Genomic DNA, 27136 nt, shown 5'->3' with positions numbered 1-27136 from the left:
TAAAGAGAGAAATGGTTTATTTGGTAACAAGCAATAAAAAGAAATTCTTGAATTCTTCTCTCTCCTGGTGGTTGGACTTCGGTGGTTGGATGGCAACACACATGAACCCTGAGAGCAGACCTTCTGCTGAACTGCAGATGCCAGAGTCGCATTTATCCTCTAGACAGAGGGCCCAGCTGTGCTTTCTAGGGCCTCAGTGGCTGCTGGAGTCTCCTTCTTGTCTTCAGGCTTCATGGCAGGAAACAGAAGCACTTCCTATAGAAGAGGAAAACATACTTTGGAATTAGGAAGCACCATGAACTTGGTTTAGTGGCACAAGTCTTTCTTTAACCACAGCGCAGGCCGAGGCAGGCGGATGTCTGAGTTTGAGGGCAGCCTGGTCTACAGAGTTCCAGAACCCTGTCTCAAAGAGACAAAAGAAAAGGCCCCATGAATGTTTTTACAGTTATCCTATCATTGCTTTTGTCTCTGTTGTCACTAACCAAATCAGCCAAATCTATAGATCTGCACACCTTAGCCAAAACACGTGCACAAACCCTCCATGTCAAAAGAATGAATCAACACAGGTTTTCTAGTAAAATTGAGTTTCAGCTAGAGAGATGGCCCAGCAGTTAAGAGCACTTGCTGGTCTTAGAGAGGACCCAGATTTGGTTCTGAGCAGCTACATGGTAGCTCACAGTCTTGTGTAACTTGTTTTAGGGGATTTGACAATTGGCCTCTGCTGGCACAAAGTATGTTTGTGGTGCAAAACAGTCATATGTATAAATTTTTTAAATTTATTATTAAAAAGTGAACTTTCTTCTAGGCATACATCAATATAATCAATTCTGGTGGTAGAGGCGGGCATATCAGGAGTTCAAGGACACTGCAAACTACAAAGCGTATTGCTGTGGTTGGTGCAATAAAAAGCTAATAGCAAGGCAGGAGGTATAGGTAGGACTTCCAGGCTGAGAGAGGAAGCAGGATGGGCAGTATTGAGAGATGAGGTATCGAGCCACGTGACTGAACGTAGATGAGCCTAGCTACCTGAGACCCTGTCTCAAAAACAGGAACAAAAAACGAGTAACATGGATTTCCTTCTCTATAAAATACAATAAAAAATAAAAAGTTTACACACCTTACAGAATTGACTAACATGAGGCAATATAATTGAGAGGACTTAGCATTTCCCTGGCTATTAAAGAAGAAGCAAACTTAGTATACCTCCTGTCTCAAGCAGGAAAAACCACAACCCTGGAAGGTCAGATGCCCTTTAGTCTTCCACCTGTGCAGGGGCATGAACTTCAGCAGTCCTTTATTTCCAGACCCTCCCTGATGTGCAGTGGCGTTCAGGGAAGCATGCACTGAGAAGTTTGTGCGTACCTTGATATTGTTGGAGTCTGTGAGAAACATGGTGACCCGATCGATGCCCATGCCCCAGCCAGCTGTTGGGGGCAGCCCATATTCCAGGGCAGTACAGAAGTTCTCATCTATGAACATGGCTTCATCGTCACCAGCAGCCTTGGCCTAGAATAAACGGAGTCAGATGTAATCATCTTCTAGTTCAGTGGCTTTCAACCTTCCCGATGCTGAGGCCCTTTAATACAGTTCCTCTCGTGTTGTGGTGACTCCCAACTATAAGATTATTTTCATTGCTGCTTCATAACTGTAATTTTGCTGCTGTTATGAATTACAATGTAAATATCTGATATGTGACCCCCAAAGAGGTTGCGCCCCACAGGTTGAGAGCTGTCATTCTAGGTCATCTTAGCACCTACCCACACATTAAAACTTTCGAAAGTACCAAAGATGTTCTTGACATTCAAGACTTGCTAGAAAATGGCTTCCCAGTAACTCTAGGATTTAGCTGTTTCTCCCAGAGACCTGGAGGTTAGGCCTGATGAAACCTACCTCAGAGATGAAAGCCCTATTTTAAGTTGAATGTGATTGTACATAGCTGTAGTTCCAGCACTTGGAAGGCCAAGGCAGGAGGACTGACAAGAGCTGGAGGCTGGTCTGGTTTACAAAACTAATTCCAGGCCAGTCAGGGCTAAACACTGAGATCGTGTCTCAAAAACCCAATGGTGGCAGAGGTGGGATGGGGGGAGAGCAGGTATCCCTCATTATTTTATCAAATAGAATACAACAATTAAATTTTCCTTTTTTGGTCTCAGAATGTAGGCAAATTTCTCTGAACAAAAATGTTCTTCTGCTTGGGGATTTGGGACTCCAAACAGATGAGTTCTCAGCTACTACAGACGACACTAAAGAACCAGAGGCAGTAAAGTAAAGGCAGCTTGGGCACTGCCGTCCTTAGATCTTTATGTGCTGCTCATCCTCAAACCGCCTCAATAAAGGCGCAGTTTATGTCAGATGTGGTGGCGCACACCTTTAGTCCCAGCACTTGGAAGGCATAGGCAGGGGGACTGCTCTGAGTTTCAAAACCAGCTTGGTCTATAGACAGAGTTCCAGGACAGCCAGGACTTCATAGAGAAACTGTTTCCAAAAAAAAAAAAAAAACCCAAACAAACAAACAAAAAAAACCCAAATCACCATACCATTGCAAAAAAGAGGTATAGTCTAAGAAAAAGTGTATTTTTGCTAAATAAATAGAGGTGATCTTAAATTCATTTTATGCATTGTAAGATCAAAGCCCCGAGTCTCAGCTGGGTGTGGGAGAGTCACTCTAATCCCAGTCCTTAGAGGATCAAGGAATTCAAGGGTGGCCTTAGCGTCCAGATAAGGCTCTTCAAAAACGAAGAGCTCTACTTTAAATGTGACTTCCTCCTACGAAAGCCTCTTTCTGAGCTGGAGAAACAGCTCAGTGGTTAAGAGATGCTCTTCCAGAGGACCCAGGTTCAATCCCCAATACCCACATGGTGGCTCACAACCACTGGTAATTCCAGTTCCGGGGGATCCAATTCCCTTTTTCTGTCCTTCTTGATCTCTGTAAGCACGTGGTATACTAATACACATGCTCGAAAAATACCCATATACATAAAACAAAATAAAAAAATTAAAGAGCCTTTTTAACTTTGGTTAAAATGCCAAGAAAGTGTCCATAGACAGGATTAAGGCCAGTTCTTCCTGGTGAGTGAACTCAGCGGTGAAATAATGTCATTGCTCTCCTTCCTTACCTTGGCCTGTTCCTCAAACAGCTGCCGCTGCCGCATGGGATCATTCAGCTCAGTGTAGGCATTGCAGATTTCCTTCTTCATGACAAACAGCTCAAAGCGCTCAGTTAGACCCTCTTTGGAGCGGTGCCTGGGAACATGAGACCACAGAGGATGACTATTCAGGATTCTCAGAATGTACCTGGCTCAGAAATTGAGACCTGAAGCCTCATTGATGTTCAGCACCAGTCACTGGAACCAGAGCAGTGAGAGACCAGAAGATTCAGTTATATTCACAAGCATGGAGCTGACTGACTTCAAGCCCTTCTCTTTGCTCTCATACTCTAGGCTGTCCACCTGCTTTGGTCAAGGAGGCATCAGCAAAAGTCTAGCATGTCTGCTTGTTCTTTTGGAATGCCTGCCTTGGGAACCTGTTGGGAGCTATAGATCCCTGGCCTCTTGACTTTCTCAGATCCGTTGACTGAGTGAACTGAGCCTGAGACCTGCAGCTGAAAGATCCCGAGAGCTGGGCGTGGTTAAGGATTCCTATATAAGCTGCTCCTACGCACAATAAAGGGAGCATTGGTATTCTTATATCAAGAATGACCTGTGTCCACTCTCTCTTTTTTTTTAAATATTTATTTATTTGTTATGTATACAATATTCTGTCTGTATGTATGCCTGCAGGCCAGAAGAGAGCACCAGATCTCATTACAGGTGGTTGTGAGCCACCATGTGGTTGCCGGGAATTGAATTCAGGACCTTTGGAAGAGCAGGCAATGCTCTTAACCACTGAGCCATCTCTCCAGCCCCCTGTCTGTTTGTTTTTAAGTCTCCAGCTAAGTTCCCAGCTCGTGTACAGGTCCTGTAGTGGCATGGGAGCTACAGGACCATCGGGATTTTTTACAGGACCCATTAGGGTTTTTACAGGAACCCTACCATGCATGCAGACAAAAGCAGGACTATTGACAGAGAAATCACACAAAGAGGCCCTGGCAGAATTCCCACCCAAGTTTCTGCGTCAATACATGGCACAGAAAAACCACTAAGTCAATGCAGAGCATCACAACTGTTACTTCACACCATCAACCTGCTTTGGTGAAAAGCAGTACTGAAGACGGAACCTAAGAGTCCTGATGTGTGCTAATTAAATGCTCCTCTGCATAGGGACAGCCTTACTCGAAGGGTTTTTAATGTAGCAACAAACTGCATCTTACCATTTGGCCAGAGGGCTCATAATCTGTGGGTGATCGCAGATGAATGTTGGATTGATGCACGTCACTTCAAGGAACTCTCCAACAAGCTTGGTGAGAAAACAAAGCAGAACTAGACATAGCTTCTGAATACCACTGATGGTCCCACCCCAGGAGGAGGCCGTAGCTCCCATGCACAGGGGCTCATCTTACAGCCTTTTCAGAGGACACAGTATTAACTAAGAAAATATACACGAACTATTTGGCACAGAGCATATTATAGTTGAAAGTTTCTTTTTGCTTATATTTCATGGGGCTTGGGATTGACCCACCCCTTCCCAGGCCTTGACTTGCTAGGTGAGTTCTTCACCACTGAGGTCCATTTCCCAACCCAGTTCAAAGTTTGTTAATCTGCCTGTTCCTCTGTAAGGTTTTCCTGTGAAGCTGAAGGAAAGCAGTGGGACCCACTTCCTAGGGCTCAAGATGCTGGTCAGCACTGGATGAGCACAAATGTGGCGTCTCACCTTATCCAGGAGTCTGGCTGTGGTCCGAGGCGGGGGACATTCAACAGCTTTTGCAACACAAATATCATCAAGAATTTTTCGAGTTTCTGTGACAGAAATGTACAAGTTAGGACAGGGAACATCGCTGTGGTCTTGGAAAAGTTTCTATAAATACAAAATGAGACATTTTAGCTCTGACAGGAAGGAGTATAGTAGTTTACCTTCAGTTTCAAAGAGGCTGGTTTCTGGCAGCTTTACACCCAGGGCTCTCTCAAGCTCTTCTACCATGCTGATTCTTCGGAAGGGTGGGGTGAAGTCAATCTCATAGGCTTGGCCTTCTGGCCCATCTGGATGGTAGGTGATCTTGTAACTGCCTGTAATGCTTTTCACCATCCCTGGGAGAAAAAGCAAGCATCTCAGGAATGAGAACGGGACTCTCTCTTCTGAAAGCAGCAAGTCAGTCTCTCAGACCTGAGCTGTGGACAGTAGGACTCACCTGACAGCATCTTCTCCGTGATCTCCATGAGGTCGTGATAGTCTGCATAGGCCATGTAGAACTCACAGGTGGTGAACTCAGGATTGTGAGTCAAATCGATCCCTTCATTCCGGAATTGACGCCCAATTTCATAAACCCGGTCAATGCCACCAACCACCAGCATCTAGCAAAGACACAGGGCCACAGTCATGTGCTAACAGCCCTGTAAGCTCCTGTGCCCTAACTGGTTTTCACAGTGTAGGTATGCTCTCACTCCAAACAGCACCCTGCTGTCTTTAGACCCCTGTAGCAGACAGTTTGGTTTTACTTGGTGGTGTAGGACTCCCGAGTCTCTTCCCATGTCTGTTATTTCCAATTTGATGATCTGAGTTGCTCCAAAGCCTCTTCTGGGTTGGGTTACAGGCAAGTGACCCTTCTCCACCTACCAGACACACTAATGACATGTGATAGAAGCTTCTAAAGGAAGGTGTAGGTAGTACACAGAATTCACTCTGGTGAAGGGGACCAAAGGTGGCCATCTTTCAAATAGGCTGCAGAGATCCTAGTTCAGTCACTTGTGCCCAGTAGGAGGCGGTGTTCCCTGTGACAAAAGCCCATGGCTGACTGTTAAGGTAACTGTGGCTTCCTAACACAGGTAAGTTTGGTCTTGCTTTAAATGTCTACAACTAAGAATCTTGGATGACAATGTTTGTATTTATACTGTATTTATTTAGTTTTTTTTTTTTTTTTTCGAGGCAGGGTTTCTCTATGTATTCTGGCTGTCTTGGAACTCACTCTGTAGACCAAGCTGCTCTCAACTCATAGAAATCCACCTGTCTTTGCCTCCCTGAGTGCTAGGATTAAAGGTGTGTGCCACTATTGTCCAGCTATTTATTTATGGTTTAAAGATTTATTTATTTATTATCTATACAGTGTTATGCCTGCAGGCCAGAAGAGGGCACCAGATCTCATAGATGGTTGTGAGGCACCATGTGGTTGTTGGGAATTGAATTCAGGACCTCTGGAAGAGCAGCCAGTGCTCTTAACTGCTGAGCTCTCTCCAGTCCCAAATTATTTTTAATTTCTAGAAAGAAGTTAAAATAAACAAAGTTCTTTTATGAAAGACTAAACTTAGAAGGACTGGTGCTGTGGGATAACCCATCTGTGTGCTGTTAAGTTTTACTGTCACTGGTTAATAAAGAAGTTGATTTGGCCTATGGCAGGGCAGAATAGAGCTAGGCGATAAACCCAAGCACAGATACAGGGAGAAAAAAAGTGTAGTTGGGGGGATACCAGCAGTTTCCGGAAGAGTAAGATGCCAGAGCATCACCAGTATGACATGGGGCACGAGGCAATATACAGATTATTAGAAGTGGCTTAATTTATATGTAGAGCTAACCAGTAGAAGCCTGAGTAATTGGTCAATCAATTATGATTAATATTGAGCCTCTGAGTGATTATTTATTAGTGACTGCGGGGACCAGTGGGAGGGAGGAGGAAGAGAACCTGGTCCAGCAGGGTGTGTGTGTGTGTGTGTGTGTGTGTGTGTGTGTAGAGATATATATTTTTCTTTCTGACATACGCTCTCACTGATTAGTCTTGGCTGGCCTAGAATTCACTATGTAGACCAGACTGGCTTCAAACTCACATCTGCCTGCCTCTGCCTCCCAAGTGCTGGCATTAAAGCTGTTTGCCACCATGCCTTGCCAGTAGTAAAGTTTTTGAAGAAGAAAAACAAAACAAAACAAACAAGACTAAAATTAGATCTAATCCAAGGGAGGCTGAAGTTAAAGCTTTTAGAACTGAAGGAGAACATGTATACACTTGTATTAATGCCTTCAATCCTTGGCTGTTTACAAGGAAACTCTACAAGAATCACTACCAACAAACCTGAAGAACTAGAACACTATCCTGGATGTTCTATCTTTGATGTTCCTTATTTCTGATTGTACTAGGCTAGCCAGTGATTCTCCTGGCCTCCTGCAATTTGAAGGAAATGGGTGTGTGATTATGGACTACCTTATGGTAGAGTTCTGGAGCAATTCTCATATACAAGTTCATGTCCAGCTCATTGTGATAGGTGATAAAAGGCTTGGCCACAGCTCCCCCTGGAATGACGTTCATCATGGGAGTTTCAATCTAAAACAGACAGAAAGAAACAGTTCTCAGATAACCGAAGGCTTTGAGGACAGTTCATCCTTTGCATGTAACATAGTCTAGGCCTGTCATATACCAAAAGTAAAACTTTGTTATATAAGTGCTTGATGAAGAATACATCGTTAGACATTTTAGAACTGCATCTCTATCTATATTAATAACACAGCACTTATGCTGGGCAGTCGTGGAGCGCGCCTTTAATTGCAGTACCCAGGAGTCGGGAGCAGGTGGATCTCTGTGCTTTGAGGTCAGCCTGGTATATAGAGTTAGTTCCAGAGGACAGCCAGGGCTCCACAGAGAAACCCGGTCTTGAAAAAACACAACAAATAACAAAACAAATGAAAACAACAAGAAAAACAACACGAAAAACAACACAGCAGGACTGTAAATGCTGACAAGTTGAAACAGACCACAGTAAATTAAACCTGAAAGTTGCAACATCCACTTAGACGTCTGGTACTAAAAGGCCCTGGCACTCACACACACACAATACAATTAAAAAAAAAAAATAGACCAAGGATTATAGAGGACACCGGGCATCCTCCTCTATACTTTGCACTTAGGTGCATGCACACGTGCATAGTGCATACACAACACAGTCACACAAACACACACACACCAGAATGACAAAAACAAAATATCCATGTGACCCCAGAATGTTAAAAAAAAAAAAAAAGGGCAGCAGAGGGCATGCAATAATAGTATCAGGATTTGGGAGACAGAGGCCAGTGGATCTCTCTGAGTTCAAGGCCACCCCAGGCTACACAAGATCAACGCAGATACAGACCAAGCCTGTTTTGCTTTTCTGATCTTCAGCCCGAACCCCAATATCTGTCTCTGGGTTTTTATTATTCGTGCTACATATGCATATAGTATATATGTGTGTGCATATATGTGCACACACACAGTAAACAGTGAGGGAGGGCATATATCAAATTCTAATTTAGGAAAGTAAGTCAGGTGAAAAAGCAGAGCGATTTCAGTTTTGTATATTACATGCACTTGCATTTTTCATACTATGTATCCCTGGCTGGCCTGGAAGTCACGATGTATACCAGGCTGGACTTGAACTCACAGAAATGAGCCTGTCTCTGGCTCCCATGCTAGAATTAAAGGTGGACACTACCATGCCTAGCCTCTAAAGAATTTTAGGGGGTCAGGAATTGGGCTGAGACAAATCTATGTATCCCTGGATGGCCCTGAAATCACAGAAATCTGCCTGCTTTTGCCTCCTAAGTGCTTGGATTAAGGATGTGTGTCATAACTGGCCTCTAAAGACCACTGTTATAGAAAATGGCATCACTACACACAGGTGGCACACTGCTTTCCTAATGAGCACTAAACAAGATGGAACAAAGGTATTGACAAGGGGGTGTTTCCTTAGGCATGCAGGACGTGGAGGATATGCTGTGGACAGTGAGAGACAAGCATAGCAAGGAAAGCACCATTCCAGGTAAAACCCTCTGCCCTTGGTCACCTCGAGGAATCCCAGCTCATCCAAGAAACTTCTTATATATGTGATGATCTTAGAGCGGACGATAAATTTCTGCCTCACAAAGTCGTTCAGTATCAAGTCCAAGTATCTCTGGCGATACCTTGTCTCCTAGAGCAGAGGCAGCAGTCAGAAGACAGTCTATGTGATGGCATGCATCCTAGGGGCCAGCTCGGACAGCTCCACAACTTACCTTGTCTTTGAGGCCAAAGTGAAGATGAGGCAGCATGTGTAAGCAGGGGGACAAGAGTGTGATTTCAGAGGGGATGATGCTCAGCTCACCCTTCTTGGTTTTCCCAGGATTCCCCTGAACTCCAATTATATCTCCCCGGCGCAGTTTGTTATTGACACGAACAAATTCTTCCTCTGATTTATAATTCCTGAGTGGAAGGAAAAGTAAATGAACGTACAGTTCTTCAAATTAATGCAGGCTTACTCAGGAAACCTTCACCAACAGCTTCCATGAGCCCAGCAAGAGGGAGCCCCTGCTTCAGGGACAACTGCTGGATCCTTATTATGCTTGCTGTCCTGTAAGTAAGACCAGTCACTGTCAATGCCACTGTACCCAACCACGTTCCACTCAGTGCTACCCTAACTCTAACAGCAATGGGAAAGGAGGACCACACTAGCTGTGTCTTCAACCGGCCCTCTGTTACTCTGGGCTATGACCCTGGATCTTTAACTGACTATTTCTATGTACCTGGAGTTGGCCATGACTTGTAACTTGACCCCCTCTCCTCGAAGGTCATAGAAGATGAGCTTTCCCCCAGAGGCTCTCTTGGCATGGATCCGACCTAGAAAAAAAATAGAAAAGACACTGACAGAATGAGAAACCCTTTAAGCTCTCTGGGTAACACAAACCACAACAATCTGAGCGTGGCCCGAGGTCAGTGATTTTCATTAAACAGTCAAGGCTGCACAGGAAGAACTCACTTTAACAAGAGGGTCAGTGGATTCCTGGATGATGGCAGCGGTAGTGACAACACAGGGTTGGGATTTTTCTCAATCTTTACATAAAAATTAAAACCAGGCAGTGGTGGCACACGCCTTTAATCCCAGCACTCAGGAGGCAGAGGCAGGTGGATCTCTGAGTTCATGGTCAGTCTGGGTTACAGAGTGAGTTCTAGAACAGCTAGAGCTGTTACACAGAGAAATTCTGCCTTGGTAAACCATAAACAACAAACAAATAAATGTATGATTGGATAGGCTAAGTCAAACCTATTAATAAAAGTTTATGTGGGGAAAGGCCAGGCACAGCAGCACACTCCTTTAGTCCTAGGGCTTGGGAGATAGAGACAGGACTGCGTAGTGAGACCCCGCCCCCCCAAAACAAAACAAAACAAAAACCAAAATCCCAAGTTATATAAAGTTATGGAAGAAGATATTCCTAAAACCTTATAAGCAATGGTAAGACTTTCATATAGGGGAAAAAAATCAGTGAGCAAGGAATGGGCATCTGATGATCTGAGAACTGAAGAACGACGGAAAGGCCAGTGTCCACTGAAGAATGTGAACACTTTGGATTAGGTAGAGGACAGCAGCAGAGACTGGGAGAGGATGCACCTGTTCCCATACAAGTGAGGGCTGCATCAAGTAGACCTAGACGGGATGAAAATCTCTCTAAGCTCAACATGCAGGTTCCTTTGCAGGACGAGACCAGACAGGGCACTATAAAGCAAGGAAGAGGAAAAAAAACTAGGAAATCCCAGAATTGTAGCCAGCTACTAAGTTTACAAACACTTCACAGAAACCAGAGAGTACAGTGAAGTTGGGAATGAAACCAATCTTCCTTTAAACATACCAGAAAATGAGGACTGGGTATACAGTTCTGAGGGTAGAATGTTTGCCTCCCAACCACAAAGCTTAATTCAGCCTCCAGCACCACATAAACCAGATGTGGTGGCACTTGCCTGTGTAACCCTAGGCAGTGGCAACAGGGTCAGGAGTTCAAGGTCATCTCAGTAAAGTTCAACCTCAGTAAGGTCAACTTAGTAAATTCCACACCAATCTGAGCTACAGGAGACCTTGTCTCAAAAAGAAACAAACAAATCTAGGATGAATTTCACATGAAAATTAAGCAACAGGGGCTGGGGAAATGGCTCAGAGGTTAAGAGCACTGGCTGCTCTTCCAGAGGTCCTGAGTTCAATTCCCAGCAACCATATGGTGGCCCACTACCATCTATGAGATCTGGTGCCCTCTTCTGGCAGGCAGGCATACATGCAGACAGAACATTGTATACATAATAAATAAATTAAAAAAAAATTAAGCAACAAAGAAACATTAGGTGGGCTGGGGAGATACCTCAGCATGCTAAGGCAGTGATATGAATTTTATTAGACAAAGATGGTGATATGATCCCAGGATCTCACATAAAAAAGCAGGATTTGGTGGCCCAAATGGGAGGTAGCAGAGGTAGAAAGAAGAAGGAGGGGAAGAGGAAGAAGCAGCAGCAGTAGCAGCAGCTGCCGCCTGACAGAAGCCTGTGGGCCATACACAGTACTGTGAAAGAAACAAGAGAGGCCCTGTCTCAGAAGAGGGAAGACTCCAGAAAGTATTCTCCAACTCCATGAGCACTGCTGCATTCTTACACACATGAAATGAAAGAAATATATTGAAAAAAAAAGATAAAAGGATCTAATAATCACAATTATTTTAAAGAACTGACAATCCACCATCTTCAAATAAGAGTCTTAAAAAAAAAAAAAAACCCAAAACCCACAAACAACCCAAAAATTATATCCAAGAAAAATCCGTGAACTAAAAAGGGGGTGAGAATACAGGGAGGATGCTGGAGAGGTGGAGCAGCATTCAGAACACCTGTGCTCTTCTTCCAGAGCCCTGGGCTTGGTTCCCAGCACCCACACGGTGGTTTACAACCATCTGTAGCTCCAGTTCCAGGTGAACTGACTCCCTCTTCTGACCTCTGCAGGCACCAGGCATGCACAAACAGTATCTCCACTAACAGCTGCCTGATGGATTATAGCAAGCCTAGCCAACCTTGCCCTCCCACCAACAACTAACCTAATTGGAGAACTAATAGTTACAACCTCACTATTCTCTTGATCAAACCCTTCAATTGTTCTCCTACTTACATAATTGTTACCACACAACGAGGTAAATTAACCACAGTGTACACACATACATGCAGGCAAAACATTCATAACCATAAAATAAATCTAAACAATTTGAAAATCTTATGTCTAGGGGCTGGAGAGATGGCTCAGTGGTTAAGAGCACCAGCTGCTCTTCCAGAGGTCCCGAGTTCAATTCCCAGCAACCACATGGTGGCTCACAACCATCTGTAATGAGATCTGGCACCTTCTTCTGGCGTATGGGCAGACAGGCAGGCAGAATGTTGTATACATAATAAATAAAATCTTAAAAAAAAAAAAAAAAGAAAATCCTCTGTCTAAAAGCACATTCATACAACATCAAAAAAGGCTTTGGTTGATGTGGGAGTGATTTCTTACTAATAAAGAAACTGCCTTGGCCTATTTTATTGGTTAGAACATAGGTGGGTGGAGTAAACAGAAGAGAATGCTGGGAGAAAGAAGCTGAGCCAGGAGTCGCCATGATTCTTCCAAGCCAGACAGATGCAGGTTAAGATCCTCCCTGGTAAGCCACCTCATGGGCTACACAGAATATTAGAAATGGGTTACAACAATATGTAAGAGCTAACCAATAAGAGGCTGGAACTAGCCGGGCCAGGCAGTGTTTAAAAGAATACAGTTTCCGTGTAATTATTTCGGGCATAACCTAGCCATGCGGGCGGCCGGGTGCTGGGAACGCAGCCCTGCCACTCCTTCAACATTTGGTGGGTATGGTGGTGACATCTGTAATCCCCACACTTGGCAGGAGTTCAAAACTAGCCTGAGCTACATGAGGCCCCGTTTCAAAAACCAAAACTTCTATCAGAAGCTAAAGAGACAGAAAGCTTAGATGACAAGCATGAGGACCTGAATTCAATGCTAGAGATCACAGCAGAGGAAGGAAGGGCACGCCAGAGAGAAGGCCCAACAGTTAATAAGACTCATGCTCTCTCAGAGGACCCGAGTTCAGCTCTCAGCACCCATAGTGTTGGCTCACAACTGTCTGCACCCTAGCTGCAGGGGATCTGACACCTTCTAGGCACGCACACACATATTTTAAGATAACTCTTAAAAACTAACTTAAAAAATCCTAGGTGTGGCACTGGTTTGTAATCCCAGTGCTGAGGAGGCAGATTCAGGGGCATCCCTGGAGCCTGCTGGATAGCCAGCCAGTCAGCTCAGCCTACTCAAGCTTTAAGCCCATGCGGATGCACCTGAGCCTAAGGAATGACACTGAAAATTGTCCTCTGACCTCTACATGTATGTGCACACATGAATTGAATACGTGGATGGACATACACACACACACATGGAAAATTAACAGGCTTTTGATATTTAGGTATTGCAAACATTCTTACACAATAAGATTATGGGTAACTTTTTTCCTCTTTATTTTCTGTGAATGTCGCACATTTTCTCCAATTAGTAGTTTTACTATTTTGGGGGGAAGGCAAGAAAAAGACATTTAAAAACCTCACAATCCATAAATAATGTTCTAGAAATAATGTCTGAGAGTAGAGACAAAAAAAAAATTAAATATGACTGGGTCCATGGTTTGGGGGAGGAAAGAAAATCCTTCTAGTGGATTCCAGAGAACATCCCTTTCACAGGAGTTCTGCCTTAGGTAGACTGTGACCCTTGTCTCAGGGCTGCTCTACTTTCTGTGAGGAGATAATAAAGCTACTGTCTCTAGCAAAGCAGCTTCAACACCAACTGGGGATAGGGCAGCAGGGGATCTCAAGTTTGAGGACAGTCTAAGGTAGACAGACACAGCAAGATCCTGAATCAAAAAAACAAAAGGAGGGGGCTGGAGAGATGGCTCAGAGGTTAAGAGCACTGCCTGCTCTTCCAGAGGTCCTGAGTTCAATTCCCAACAACTACATGTACCCTCTTCTGGTCTGCAGGCATATATGCAGACAGAATACTGCATACATAATAAGACAATAAAAACAACAACAAACCCAAAAAACAAAACAAAACAAAACCAAGACCAACTCAGGCCCTCCTTTGTGTCGGCAAAGAAGTCTGCCTGCCGTGGGATAAGAGCGGAACTGTCGGGGACCTTCCTACCTGCCACTTTTAAGGTGGTGTCAGTCAGGTGGTCCCCGGGCTGCAGGTGACTGTACTCTTGGATGAACTGAGTCAGGGAGATGTCCACATGGAACTTGTGTGGGTACGGGTCCTCCCCACTGACCTTCAGCTGCTGGACTGCTTGACTACGGATCTTGTAGTATTGCTGTTAAAAAAAAAAAAAAGAGACAGTCCTCAGAAACGCAACGCGTCAGGTTGTGGTGTCTCTTGCAGAGCGCTGTACTCGTGATTTTCCTTGTCCCTCTGCAGAATACCTTACAGAACAGCTTGTAGGAGGAAGGAAGAGCTATTCTAGTTTAAGAGGATACTGTTAGGCAGAGATGGCATGGCAGCTGGAGAAGCTTGCTCAGACCATCAAAGACTTATGGACAACTTCATCTCGATAGATCAGGCAAGACAGACAAGCAGGCTGGGATGAATGGGACTGAGCCATAACCCACTAAGAACACCACCAACGACCACCTCCTCCAGTAGGCTCCATCTCCTAAATCAGCAGCACCATCTGGGGACTAAGAGGACACAGGAGCCTGCACGGGGTATAGTCATGACACTAACGGAGCCTTTTGCATACTTGAAACAGGACTGCCTATAGAACAATATTTGCATGAAAAATATGTAGAGCCACACAAAGAATTCAAAATACATTCAACAGAATGAAAAAAAAGTGGAGTTCATCTAAACTAACTAATAAAAGGGACTGCATTTGCATGGTGGAGTCGCCTCTTAACTAACTCTTCTGGCCACACGTTAGACTCTTCCCTCAGACAGGCTCAGGGAATCGCATGGTACAGATATGGAGTATTCTACCATAGGGGTTGGCAATCTTTTTTTTTTTTTAAGAAGATGCCAGTTTTTTTAACAGTTGAGCCTTCTTTCCAGCCTCCTACAAGATTTATTTTTAATCATGTTTATGTATGTGTGTCTGTGTCGGGGTATGTGCATATGCATGCAGCTGCCATCTCTCCAGCTGCTCATCTACTGGAGTTACAGACAGTTGTGAATTCCATGTGAGTGCTGGGAATCGAATTCAGGTCCTCTGGAAGAGCAGCCAGAGCTCTTAACCACTGAGCCACACCTCTAGTCCCCTAACTCTACTGTTAACAGTAAAAAATTAGCCTTAGAGTGCTACAAATGGGCACGGCTGTGGTTATGCACAAAACCAGGAAGGGCGCATGAAGTGGGAGAGCGGAGCGGTAGATGTGGCAGGTGGAATGCGTTTGCCAACATAAGCTCTAGTCTATCTTGAGGGAAGACACCTCCTCTGATGTTGCCACAGGACATAAGCTCTATCTAGTCTATCTTGAGGGAAGATACCTCCTCTGATGTTGTTACAGGACATAAGCTCTAGTCTATCTTGAGGGAAGATACCTCCTCTGATGTTGTTACAGGTTCAGCTACTTCCAAGGAAGATTAAGTAGTTACTCAGGAGTATTGGTCTCTCCAAATTATTTATTTGGACTTAATTTTAAAAATTCAGGGCCCATGCCTTTAACGAAAAAAAGGTGGACACTGCCCTCCCCAATCCATTGGCAGTGGTTCTAGTTCTTATTTGTCTTGTTAGTCATTTGGCCTCTCATACTGTCTGTCATAGGCTCTCAGAAGGTTTCCTGTGTCCATTCTTAGCAGTGACCCAGGGGAACTCACGTTTGGATCCAGAGTCTCCTCCTCAGCACCCACGCCATTGTCAACAGTATGGTTGGTGGCAGCAGCCTGACTCAGCTGCTTCTCACTGAGTTCTTTCTGCTTGGCCTCTTTCTCTGCCACTTTCTTCTCAGCTTTTAGGCGTCTCTTCAGTTCGCTGTTGGGAAGATGATGACACCCAATGTGAAAGCTGCCTGCCTGAAGGACCCTCCCCCAGAAGAAGCTCCATTGCCACTCTTCAAAAGTATGAAGAGCCTGTGGAAAACGGTCCTGCTGGGTTCCACACCCCTAGATAATTCCACTCCCCAACAGTAACCTGTTAGTCACTAAACTCAAATGTGAACAAGACAAAAAAGAGAACTTAAGCTTTGAACAAAGATGCAACAGGTCATTTCTAGCCTCCCCTTGGCACCAGACACCCAGCAGACCCAAGATGCACAAGGGCGAAGAGGACCACATGTACCAGCTTATGTTTAGTGCTGGAACAGAGGTTCCCCAGGAAGATGATGAAGTACCTACAGTACTAGACGAGACTGTGATAAGGCAACACCTCCAACCCAGTCAGGCCAGGCTCTCCCAGAGGGGTTAGGCCGTGGAGAGAGCTGGTCCTCAGACGTCTCACTCAGAACAGCTGTCAGACTGGTCTGGAGGCTGGGATATGGCTCAGTTGGAGAAGTGCTTGTGCAGCCTGCACAAAGCCTTGGGTTGATACCTAGCACAGCAGATGTGGTGCCGCACACTTGGAACCCCAGTGTTGGGAGGTGGAGGCAGGAGATCACAAGTCATCTGCAGCTAGTGAATCTGAGGCCAGCCCGAGACCCAGCTCAAAACAAAACAATAAAACTGCTCTGACTTTAACACCAGAGTAGAACATCACACAGCGTAACACAGTGAATGCTGTACCATGTTTGTAGTCAAACTGCCTCGCGCTAAATTCTAAAACACTAAACCACTCGAGTGGCCTTGAGCAAAGACGCATCAAGTAGAAAATGGAAATAAGACCACCAGTTGTATGGACTGAGATATTAAAAAGAAACGACCGAATCCCAGAGTTTAGTTAGCACTCAAAAGTGAATTTGGGGTATCTTTTACTATGTAACATTCTGCCTCCAGGGCCGAAACTAGACAGATTTGGATGTATTTCTCCCATTATCCAAACTTCATACATGTTATGTGAAACTCAAAAACCAAAACAATGGGGGAAACTCTGTAACCTTTATGATCTGAACTTGCTATCTAAATCTAGGAAAAATAAATTTATTTGGATACTCAAGAATATCTTCATTAGTCAAAGAGAATTCATCGATCATTCATGTCAATCATGCTAGCATACTATCTGGCTTTTGTTTTGTTTTGTTTTTAGACACAGTTTCTCTGTGTATCAGCTTTGGCTGTCCTGGAACTCTGTAGACCAGCTGGTTTTTTTTTTTGTTTTTTTTTTTTTGTTTTTTTTTTTTTGACTTTTGAGACAGGGTTTCTCCGTAGCCTTTTGGTTCCTGTCCTGGAACTAGCTCTTGTAGACCAGGCTGGTCTTGAACTCACAGAGATCCGCCTGCCTCTGCCTCCCGAGTGCTGGGATTAAAGGTGTGTAGAACATCGCCCAGCCTCTGGCTTTAAAATATACCCTTCACTTTCTTGTGCTTGTTTTGTAGTACTGGAGGTTTAACCCAGTGCTCCAAGTGTGCTAGGCAAAAGGTCTAATACTGAACATCCCCAAGCTCCTTTATTTTGAAATGGGACTGCTAAATTGTTCAGGCTGGACTTGAACCTGCAACTCTCCTCCCTTGGCCTCCTGAGTTCCGGGATTACATAGATATGCACCATTGTTTTTTGCTGCGGTATCATTTTATATGAATTTAGTGAATTCAAAACAAAACAAACAAACAAAAAAGCTTGCTGGGTAGTTTCATGTCAGTCCCCAAAGCTACAGAGAATCCCTGTCTCAGGGAAAAACAAAAAACAAAAAAAAACTCACCTTGGAGCTAGGTGGTAAAGTAGCATATGCCTATAATCCTGTAGTGGGAAGTGAAAGAAGACCTTTAGTTTAAGGCCAACTTTCATTATAGTGAGTTTAAGGACAGCCTGGTCTGTATAATAAAACCATGGCTCAATAAACAAAAAATAGTCAAAGTAGTAAAAATGAAAAAGAAAAGAGAAAGGACTGCAAGGAGAGGACTCTGAACTTATAAAGTTAGGAGGGATTCTTGACTTGAGTAATAGAGATCTGCTTTCTTAACCTGTCCAAGACTTAGACAGCTAACAGACACTGAAGGAAAGGCTCTGCTCCCAGAGCAATAAAGAAGGTAACAGCACCAACCTTCTTTTATCAGAAAGTGGCTTGTCCTTGCGGAGCGTTGTGAAAGGAGCAAGTTGACCCAGTCGAAGGTCCCTCCGACCCCATTCTGCCCACGAGGTTTGGCGCAGGGACCCCCTAACAAGCCTGACAGCAGCTTGCATCAACATGGTAGCGCACCCTGGAACTAATGATTACCACCACCTAGCAGGAAACAGAGATGTGTAGTCAGAGGGGACAAACAGTACACAGCCACTCGACCGGCACTCCTGAGGAGGGGAGCCATGATTTCTACTAACGTCCAGTGTCCCTCTGAACTTCAGTCCCTCCTGACTACCATCTGCAGTGTTCTCAGTCCTGACTATGGAAACCCAAAAGCTTCTATCTTGGATTAAGAACTCAAATGCTGGGCGATGGTGGCGCACGCCTTTACTCCCAGCACTCGGGAGGCAGAGGCAGGCGGATCTCTGTGAGTTCGAGACCAGCCTGGTCTACAGAGCTAGTTCCAGGACAGGCTCCAAAGCCACAGAGAAACCCTGTCTCGGGGGTGGGGTGGGGGTGGGGTGGGGGGGGGGAAGAAGAACTCAAATGCAAGCCAATCAATAGCTTACACACAAAAATGCTCATAACATCCTAAAGTATAGAAAGCAAAGGTGGGGGTCTGAAGTGTGGTTTCTCCCCTCAGGGTGGAATACTGACTACTAGATGATGATGAAAACATCAAAAGCAAATTTTAGACAGTCCCAGCAGGTTGACAGTTTAGACAGCATGCAGGTCAAGAAGGCTTATTTGAGCCTAAGGTTGAGAACAGCTTGGCAAATATGATGAAAGCCCACCCCAGAAAATAAAACATCCACAAAGCACCAGCTGCACAAAAGCATCTCCAAGTCATAAGAGACCAGTGTAGAGTTTTAGGAACAAAGAGGAAAGAAAGGCTAGGTCCTCAGACAACACCACGTTTACGTATCATTAATACTAGATGGCATGAGATCTACCAGGACCACACGCTACTGTTTAAATCATTTGGAGAGAAATATTTCATTTGAGAATGAGTGATTTGAGATAGCCCATTAGTTTTAAACTTTGAGGACAGTATCAGGCATAAAATGGTCCTCAGTAAAGATTTCAGACCAAGAAATTTCAAGAACAATTAAGGAAAAAGAAGGGGATGTTAACCACAAAAAATTATTTTAGCCCATAATAATCTAAGAACATACATCAAAACTGGTTTGTTTTGTCAGGTGGTAGTGTCAGAGGTAGGCACATATCTGTGTTTGAGGCCAACCTGTTCTACACAGCGAGTTCTAGGATACCCAGGGCTACACAGGGGAAAAAAAAAACAACCTGTCTCAAAAAACAAAACAGACAACCCCCTCAAAATAAACAAAAATCACCTGATTTATTCTAGACAATTGAGGATCACAGACTTGACATAGGTGTCACTTCAGACCAGTGCTTGAAGGCACACGAGGAACATATACTTTTATTATTATTAGAGCCTGCACAGAAGCCAGCATCTTACCACTAAGTCACCTTCCCAGCCCCTAGGAGCACACATTTTTACATAAAAATAATCACCTAGGGCCACAGTTTGTGAATCTGAAAAGTGGACATTAATATTTCTCTAGGAAGATTAATACTGAGATTAGACAGTCTGTATAGTGCCAGTACGGTGTTTAACAGGTCAATGTGCTCAAAGGGGTGAAGAAAGTCATTTGAAAGGATCTGTGAGGCAGGCGGTGGTGGCGCACGCCTTTAATCCCAATACTCAGGAGAGGAGGCAGGCGGATCTTTGTGAGTTTGAGGCCAGCCTGGTCTATAAGTTAAAAAAAAAGTTGTGATACTTTCTTAATTTACTCAAAAATTGAGCTACTTTCATTGATTACTCAAAATGTCAACTATGATTTAATAAACTCCACCCAGCTTCCTTTAAGGAATCCATCAACTCACTCTTGACATAGCAACCCACAAATTTAAACATTACTCTTTTTTTTTTTTTTTTTTGATTTTTTGAGACAGGATCTCTGTAGTTTTTGGTGCCTATCCTGGAACTAGCTCTTCTAGAGCTGGCCTTGAACTCACAGAGATCTGCTTATCTCGGCCACCTGAGGGGCTGGGATTAAAGGCGGGAGTGCTGGGATTATCCGCTGCCACCGCCACCAGGCTAAATATTACTCTTAAAATCCTTCTAATCCAGCCGGGCTGTGGAGGCACACGCTTTTAATCAGCAGGGAGGCAGAGGCAGTTGGATCTCTGTGAGTTCAAGGCCAGCCTGGTCTACAAAGCTAGTTCCAGGACAGGGTCCAAAGCCACTGAGAAACCTGGTCTCGAAAAAACAAAACAAAACATCCTTCTAATATACACAAAGCAGAAGCCTAGACACAAAAGGAAAAATCAGTTCTTATGTAGAATATCTCTAGTATTTCCCTAGGGCTCAACAAGAGGATTGATTGCTGGTGCACAAACCAAAGCTACGTAAACTATTTCCTACATTTCTGGAGGGCACTGTGTAGCTCTTCCAGGCCCTATGAAGAGTCAAGTCGTTGCTCATGTTCTGTGGTTCATATAAGGAACCCTGGATTAGAGCAAGTATAGTCTTTAGACACTATAACAGCCAGTTAAAGGGAGGTTAATCTAACTGTTCATATCCACCTACACTCAGATCTGGCGTGGTTTACAAAGACACAAAGAGCAGCGCAAAGGGGAGCCTGGTGCATCCCGCTGAACAAGACCACTTCCTCACTAGTCTCAGATCCTTTGAGTGACACACATGGGTAGGTGCGCAACAGTTTGAGAATGAACCCCCTTTCACATATAAGGTGCAGAAGGACCTTGGATAAGCCAAGAAAAAAGTTTAAGGTTGTTGTTAACAGGAGAGCCCACAGAGCTTAGCAACTGGCTTGATTCCGGAACGTTAGCTCATCTGAGTGCTTCCTAAAAGGTTCAAATACGCAAACCGTGGTTGAGGGAGGGCACGGAAAACATATGCCCCGGGAATGGGAATTGCTTTGGCATTTGTCTCTCTGGGAAACTTCAGATAAGAGGGTTCGGTATGCGGAAACTGAGTTGCTATCATGTAATTGTATAATAATAAAAAAGCCTTTTTGAGAAGTTACAGTCAGTCAGTTCACTAGAAGCTGACTTCTCTGGGGCCGCAAAGGCTAAAAATAATAAACCATCCTAGATTGACCCCGTTTCTTCCACGGATCCGCGTGAACCGAACACCCGACCCAACAGGTTCTTCTCTGAAAAGTTAAGACATTTAGCCATTTTCCAATCTATTCACTGGGGGAGTGGTTCAATTTAAAAAAGCATTTCTTAAAAGACAGGGGAAATAAGTTTCACTTTTCTTTCTTGTCACCTCCCAGTATCTGCGCTGGCTTCCCCTCCGCACGCTCGTCCCTACAGTCAGGACCAGGGAACCCACCAGCCAGGAACAGCGGACCCCAGGGCGTTCCGGGGGCTGTAGTTTCCAGGGCTCCGCACCTCCATCCTAACATGTGCTCACCTACCGGAGAGGGCAGAGAGGCCCCTGGCTCAGTCGCCTTGGGAGGAAGCCTCCAGGTACTTCCCATCGGACCACAGCGACAGGGACACTAACGACTTTCAGCGACACTTACTTCTTGCTTAGTTTCGGCTCGCCATCCACTTTTACTTCACTATCCTGCAGCGTGGCCATCTTCCCACCAGCCCGACCTAAAGGAAAAAAAAAAATGACTAGCGTAGAGCTGCAACTTCCAGGTCAAGACCCGAAGCCCCACCTCTTCCGGGGAAGAGGGCCGGCCCTCGGCTGGGCTGTCGCGGCGCAGGCGCAATGGTGGACTCCGCCGCGGGAGTGTCGATCTCCTTGCTCTCTTACAGCGGGAAGACAGGTATGGCGGAGGCGATGGATCTGGGTAAAGACCCCAATGGGCCCACTCACTCCTCCACTCTGTTCGTGAGGGGAGATGGGAGCGCTATGTCGTTTTACGTGCGGCCCAGCCCGGCCAAGCGCCGGCTGTCGACGCTCATCCTGCACGGTGGCGGCGCCGTGTGCCGGGTGCAGGAGCCCGGGGCCGTGCTGCTGGCCCAGCCCGGGGAGGCGCTGGCCGAGGCCTCGGGCGACTTCATCTCCACGCAGTACATCCTAGACTGTGTGGAGCGCAACGAGAGGCTGGAGCTGGAGGCATACCGGCTGGGACTGAGCGAGCAGGCTCCAGACACAAAGCCCGGGGCTTCCACCGAGGGCTCCGCGGAGCTGGAGCCGGAGCCTCTGACCGGGCGCATCGCCTACACGCATGCGGACGACGTGGCCATCCTGACCTACGTGAAAGAAAATGCCCGCTCGCCCAACTCGGTCACAGGCAACGCCTTGTGGAAAGCGATGGAAAAGAGCGCGCTCACGCAGCACTCCTGGCAGTCGCTCAAGGACCGCTACCTCAAGCACCTGCGGGGCCAGGAGCACAAGTACCTGCTGGGGGACGCCCCCGTCAGCCCGTCCTCCCAGAAGCTCAAGCGGAAGGCGGAGCAGGACCCCGAGGCCGCGGATAGCGGTGGTGAGGCTTTCACCTCCGGGGATCTGGGGGCTGGGCACCCTGTCCATCAGTGGCCGTTTTTGGCGCCACTGGCATAGCTCAACCCCTCCTTTGTTGAGGTCCGGGTGAAAGTGGACTATTTTCTCTTACGCCCTGCTCTCTGATTTTAATTTTTCGTCTCACTCACTTTTTCTTTCCATTGACTGGATGTTGCCTTTTATTCCGGTATGTCAGTGTAACATAATGGGTTTCCTGTCTTTCTCCCCTCGTCGTCAGTCAGGACAGGTGCTGCCAACCCTGTTTGCTATAGAGAAGTACAAACATGCATACATGTGGAGTGGTCTGATGAGCTACACCGCACGTGCTCATCATCCCGGTTCACTGTGTTGTGTGTTTATAGTTCGTGGTCACTGTTGTCACTTACACTCTTCTTCCCAATTTACTGGACTATGAGACAAATATCAAACAATTTTAAAACCTCCCTAGCCCCTGCCTCCTGCCCTCAGCCTTTCCAGCCCACTGGGCTACCCTTCCCCCAGCTTCTCTGAGTCCTTTGTAACCCAGCCGGTTTAGCTATGCCAGCGTCTTGGCCTCTGGGCTCCTAGGTTCTCTCTTTGCTGGACATGATGACTGCAGGTATGAAGGAGAGGGCTTACTGTGGATACCAGGGAGAGTACGTCCAGAGGCATCTGGAAGAGACCAAACTGAACCAGGCCATGAGAGGAGAAGGAGACAGAGCGTTCATTATTTTATTTGGCTTAGAACTCACTTTTTATAGTGCAAGAGTAGCCCAAATCTTCCTGCATCAGTTTTCTGAGTGTTGGGATTGTGGGTTTATTTTGGAAATAAGTGTGAGAATTATTGGAAATGCGTATCTTATGCTCTTCGTGCCAAATAAGAAACAGGTGTTTTCTAAAGGAAACCGCTCTGCATGCACAAAACTGGTCGAGATGGTCTGTGCAGACGAGCCCTGCCGACCTGCTGTTCCTTCCTAGAGCCGCAGAACAAGAGAACGCCAGACTTGCCTGAAGAGGAGTGTGTGAAGGGAGAGGCCAAGGAGAATGATGATGAGGACGCCAGGCAGGAGTTTGAAGAAGCTGTGGTACGTCAGCTCAGCTTACTCATTTCTCCCCCTATAGCCGAGGCTAAGTAAGAGAGAAAGAAGTTCAAGATAAAAGAGGAGAGAAACTAGATGTGATCTGGCTTTAGGCTTCACAAAGCTTTTAGTGTTTGGGAGAATAGTGTAAGTGACAGAGGAAAAATTGCACAGAATAGGGATGATTATTTTTTTCTTTTGTTTGGTTTTGAGACGGGGTTTCACTACATAGCTGTGGATAGCTTGGAATTTGCAACATAGACCAGGCAGACCTTGAACTGACAGAGACCTGCTTGCCTCTTCTGAGATTAAAGATGTCTGCCCAGGAATGGTTGTATCTTAGCAGTGTAAGCTACCTGCTTCGAACACTTTGATTTCACTGTGTGCTTTTCAAAGTTAACGACAGTTTATTTTGCTGCTTTAGAATGTTCTTATGCTTCTCAGGAGCATTAATCTAACTTTCAAAAAAAACTGGTAATTTTGTTTAAGCATTTAGGTTTCTGTGTGGTTTGGAAATTTTTTTTTTTATTTTGTTTTGTTTTTCGAGACAGGGTTTCTCTGTGTAGCCCTGGCTGTCATGAAATTCACTTTGTAGTCCAGGCTGGTCTCAAATTCAGAGAGCCACCTGCCTCTGTCTCCCGAGTCCTGGGATTAAAGGCGTGCGCTAACACTGCCTGACTCTTTGGAGATATTTTCTGTTCTTTTATATACGCAGTCTGTTTTGGAATACACTATTGGAGTTCCACAATAATAGCTTTTGAGAAAGGCAGGTGCTGTAAAATAATTATGGCGACTAATTTTTTTATCCAAATTACATTTGGATAAATATAATTTATCTCTAAGAATAAAGATATTGTGAGTTAACTTTTTAAAAACATTTAAAAATGTATTACAATTTTATTTATTTATTTATTTTTGAGACAGGGTTTCTCTGTATAACAGCCCTAGCTGTCTTGGAACTAGCTCTGTAGACCAGGCTGGCCTCAAACTCACGGAGATTTGCCTGCCTCTGCCTCCCAAGTGCTGGGATTACAGGCCTGCGCCACCACAGCCCATCTACAATTTTATTTGTTAGATAAAAAGCCTGCCCTCTTCTACCATTTAGCTTTCAGAGACAACTCAGGTGTCAGGCTTAGTGGCAGGTGCTTTAACCTTTAGCCCAGCATCTTACTGGGCCTGAATTGATCTAGCTTATTAACACAAAAGAAAGTGGTTATGGAACCAGGCATAGTGGCGCATGAATCTGTGAGTTCCAGGCTAGTCTGGTCTATATAGTGAGTGCCAGGACAACCTACATAGTGAGATCCTGTCTTGGAAATAAGCAAAGCAACCAAGCAAACAAAAAAAGAAAGTAGTTATTATTCACTCTTGGCTATGTTATCTCTGAAGCTACCCTGGGCTACCTTGTCTCAAATTGAAAAAAAAAAAAAAGACACCCTATCTCAATGAACTTGCTGGGACATGCCTATAATTACAACACTTGGGAGCCAAAGGAGGGAGACAGAAGTTAAAGGTGGAGTGGAGAGTTGGCTGAGAGGTTAAGAGCACTTGTTGCTCGTGTAGAGGACCCAGGTTTGGTTCCCAGCACCCATACTGTAGCTCATTACCGTCTAACTCCAATCCCAGGTATCTATTGCCTTTTTCTGACTTCTGTGGGCACCAGCATGCACGTTGTGCACATACATACATGGAGACAAAATACTCATGCACATAAAATAATCTAAAAAAATTAACAATTCAAAAAAGTAGAGTGGGGGGAAAAAGCTAAAGGTCATAGTAAATTCAGGGCCCCCTGGACTACATGGAACACTGTCTTATTGTATTGCCAAAGCTGTCCTGAATTTATGGGTTTCCCTTCTGCCAGGAATCCTTATTATAGGCATATATCAACACACCCATCTGGAAGCAAAGTCCGGCATTTAAAAAATGATCTCATGTCATACAGGTTATACATGTTTTCTCATATACATGCATACACTTCATATTTTAATCAGTTAAATATGTATGTATAGTTGTACACAACATGCCTCTTTCCATAAATTGTCCATGTCTATGTATGTGCACACGTCAGCATGATTAAAAGTATCTGGGAGGAAGTGAAGGGAGGGGCTTGTGTGATGTGTGAGGAGCCAGGGAATGGTTGGGAAGACACTTATTGCAGGAGTTCAAGGCTATGTAAATACGACCTGGTCTTCTTCTTCATTCTTCCTAGGTGGGGGAGAGCCCTGACTTTGAAATACATATAACAATGTGTGATGATGATCCTCCCACACCTGAGGAAGATTCCGAAACACAGCCAGATGAGGAGGAAGAGGAGCCAAAAGTTTCTACACAGGAAGTGGGAGCTGCCATCAAAATTATCCGGCAGCTAATGGAAAAGTTTAAGTTGGATCTATCAACAGTTACACAGGCCTTCCTGAAAAACAGTGGTGAGCTGGAGGCCACTTCCTCATTTTTAGAGTCTGGTCAGAGATCTGACGGTTATCCAATCTGGTCCCGGCAAGATGACTTAGATTTGCAGAAGGATGATGAGGACACTAGAAATGCATTGATCAAAAAATTTGGAGCTCAGAATGTTGCTCGGAGGATTGAATTCCGAAAGAAATAACAGACAAGATAACGGCGGATGATGATATAAATATCTGTGTCCATTGAAACTGACCAGTACTGCTGTTCTGCGAGCCCAGATTTTGTAGCCAAGCAGTGTTATGTAGCAGGATAAAGTAAAAGAAACTGGATCTAGAGTGGTCCATGGCAAGTATCTCTGTGTTTATGATAGGGAAATCTAAACCAGGAGGTTGGTCTGTATATTAGTAGATTAGCCTTTGTTGGAAAGCAACTCCTGTTGTGTTGGTGACAGGAGCCTAGTGACAGAAATCAAAGGTCTTTTCAGGCCTGGTGAGTAAGTAAGCTCGTCTTTTGGCAAAGTTGTTGCAGATGAAGAGTCTAGAAATAAGATTTAATGGCAAAGCTTATAACATGGACTGTTCCAAACCAGCCCATCTCCCAGGGAGCTCTGATTTCTACTTTGTTGAAAAATCCCATATTCAGCTTCCTAATGGTGTGTGAAAACCCCACCCCTCTTCTGGCTGTTGCCTTTTGGTCTCAATCAAGTCGCTAGTAGTATTTGCTTACTTACCACTCAGTTTTGTGTACAATAAACTCCAACTTGTGGGAGTGTCTGGTCTTTTAACATTTATAACAGGTGTCATATACAAACTTCATAGTCAAGAATCAAAGAAAAAAATCAAGTTACACACACACACACACACACCCCTCAAAAAATTTGTATGCTCTTAAGTTTAGGATTCTGTGTTCTCCTTTTGTAGCTATCCTCAGCTACATGGGAGCTGCTGGTCGTATACTGTTAACTGTGATGTGTTTTTAAATTTTATCGAACATAAGTTTTCCACTGAAAATTGTGTAGACTTAAAATTTAATGGATTGTTCCGCTTTGTGTTGCTTTTATTATTCAAAATAAATATAATTTTGTGTTTGA

At 44.8% G+C, this 27136-nt stretch overlaps 2 protein-coding genes across 3 annotated transcripts; one reads left to right on the top strand and one right to left on the bottom strand.

Moving 5' to 3' along the window:
• Kars1 (lysyl-tRNA synthetase 1) lies at nucleotides 1-21804 on the bottom strand. Of its 2 annotated transcripts, XM_050143621.1 has the most exons (15): nucleotides 21648-21766; nucleotides 18052-18231; nucleotides 15738-15891; nucleotides 14073-14238; nucleotides 9613-9706; nucleotides 9106-9292; nucleotides 8898-9023; nucleotides 7283-7402; nucleotides 5285-5447; nucleotides 5010-5183; nucleotides 4810-4895; nucleotides 4310-4395; nucleotides 3117-3243; nucleotides 1363-1506; nucleotides 1-255 (listed from the first exon to the last, which is right to left on the bottom strand). In XM_050143621.1, the coding sequence occupies exons 2-15, from the start codon at nucleotides 18195-18197 to the stop codon at nucleotides 160-162; spliced, it is 1869 nt and encodes a 622-aa protein (XP_049999578.1). In that variant the 5' UTR covers nucleotides 18198-18231; nucleotides 21648-21766; the 3' UTR covers nucleotides 1-159. The 2 variants fall into 2 exon arrangements, with proteins under 2 accessions (XP_049999578.1, XP_049999579.1); XM_050143622.1 differs by lacking the exon at nucleotides 18052-18231 and having other exon boundaries at nucleotides 21648-21804.
• Nucleotides 21785-27136, top strand: Terf2ip (TERF2 interacting protein). The gene is made up of 3 exons (XM_050143649.1): nucleotides 21785-22562; nucleotides 23537-23643; nucleotides 25850-27136. Exons 1-3 carry the CDS (start codon nucleotides 21842-21844, stop codon nucleotides 26243-26245), a joined length of 1224 nt encoding a protein of 407 aa, XP_049999606.1. The 5' UTR covers nucleotides 21785-21841; the 3' UTR covers nucleotides 26246-27136.

This window comes from Alexandromys fortis, unplaced genomic scaffold (assembly GCF_014885135.2).
Source record: "Alexandromys fortis isolate MF-2015 unplaced genomic scaffold, M_Fortis_MF-2015_v1.1 scaffold_1, whole genome shotgun sequence".
In the NCBI taxonomy this organism is placed as follows: Eukaryota; Metazoa; Chordata; class Mammalia; order Rodentia; family Cricetidae; genus Alexandromys; species Alexandromys fortis.
The sequence above is the reverse complement of the archived record's forward strand: the minus strand, read 5'-3'. Positions and strand labels throughout refer to the sequence as shown.

Bases quoted from the DNA above. Each gene is read 5' to 3' on its own strand.
- Kars1 (XM_050143621.1), bottom strand. From the start codon at position 18,197: ATGTTGATGCAAGCTGCTGTCAGGCTTGTTAGGGGGTCCCTGCGCCAA. The intron at 7,403-8,897 runs GTGACCAAGGGC...TGTCTGTTTTAG, and splicing joins ATGAGCTGGGATTCCTCGAG to ATTGAAACTCCCATGATGAA. The intron at 3,244-4,309 runs GTAAGATGCAGT...TCATGTTCCCAG, and splicing joins ATGAGCCCTCTGGCCAAATG to GCACCGCTCCAAAGAGGGTC.
- Terf2ip (XM_050143649.1), top strand. From the start codon at position 21,842: ATGGTGGACTCCGCCGCGGGAGTGTCGATCTCCTTGCTCTCTTACAGC. The intron at 22,563-23,536 runs GTGAGGCTTTCA...GTTCCTTCCTAG, and splicing joins CGAGGCCGCGGATAGCGGTG to AGCCGCAGAACAAGAGAACG. The intron at 23,644-25,849 runs GTACGTCAGCTC...CATTCTTCCTAG, and splicing joins AGGAGTTTGAAGAAGCTGTG to GTGGGGGAGAGCCCTGACTT.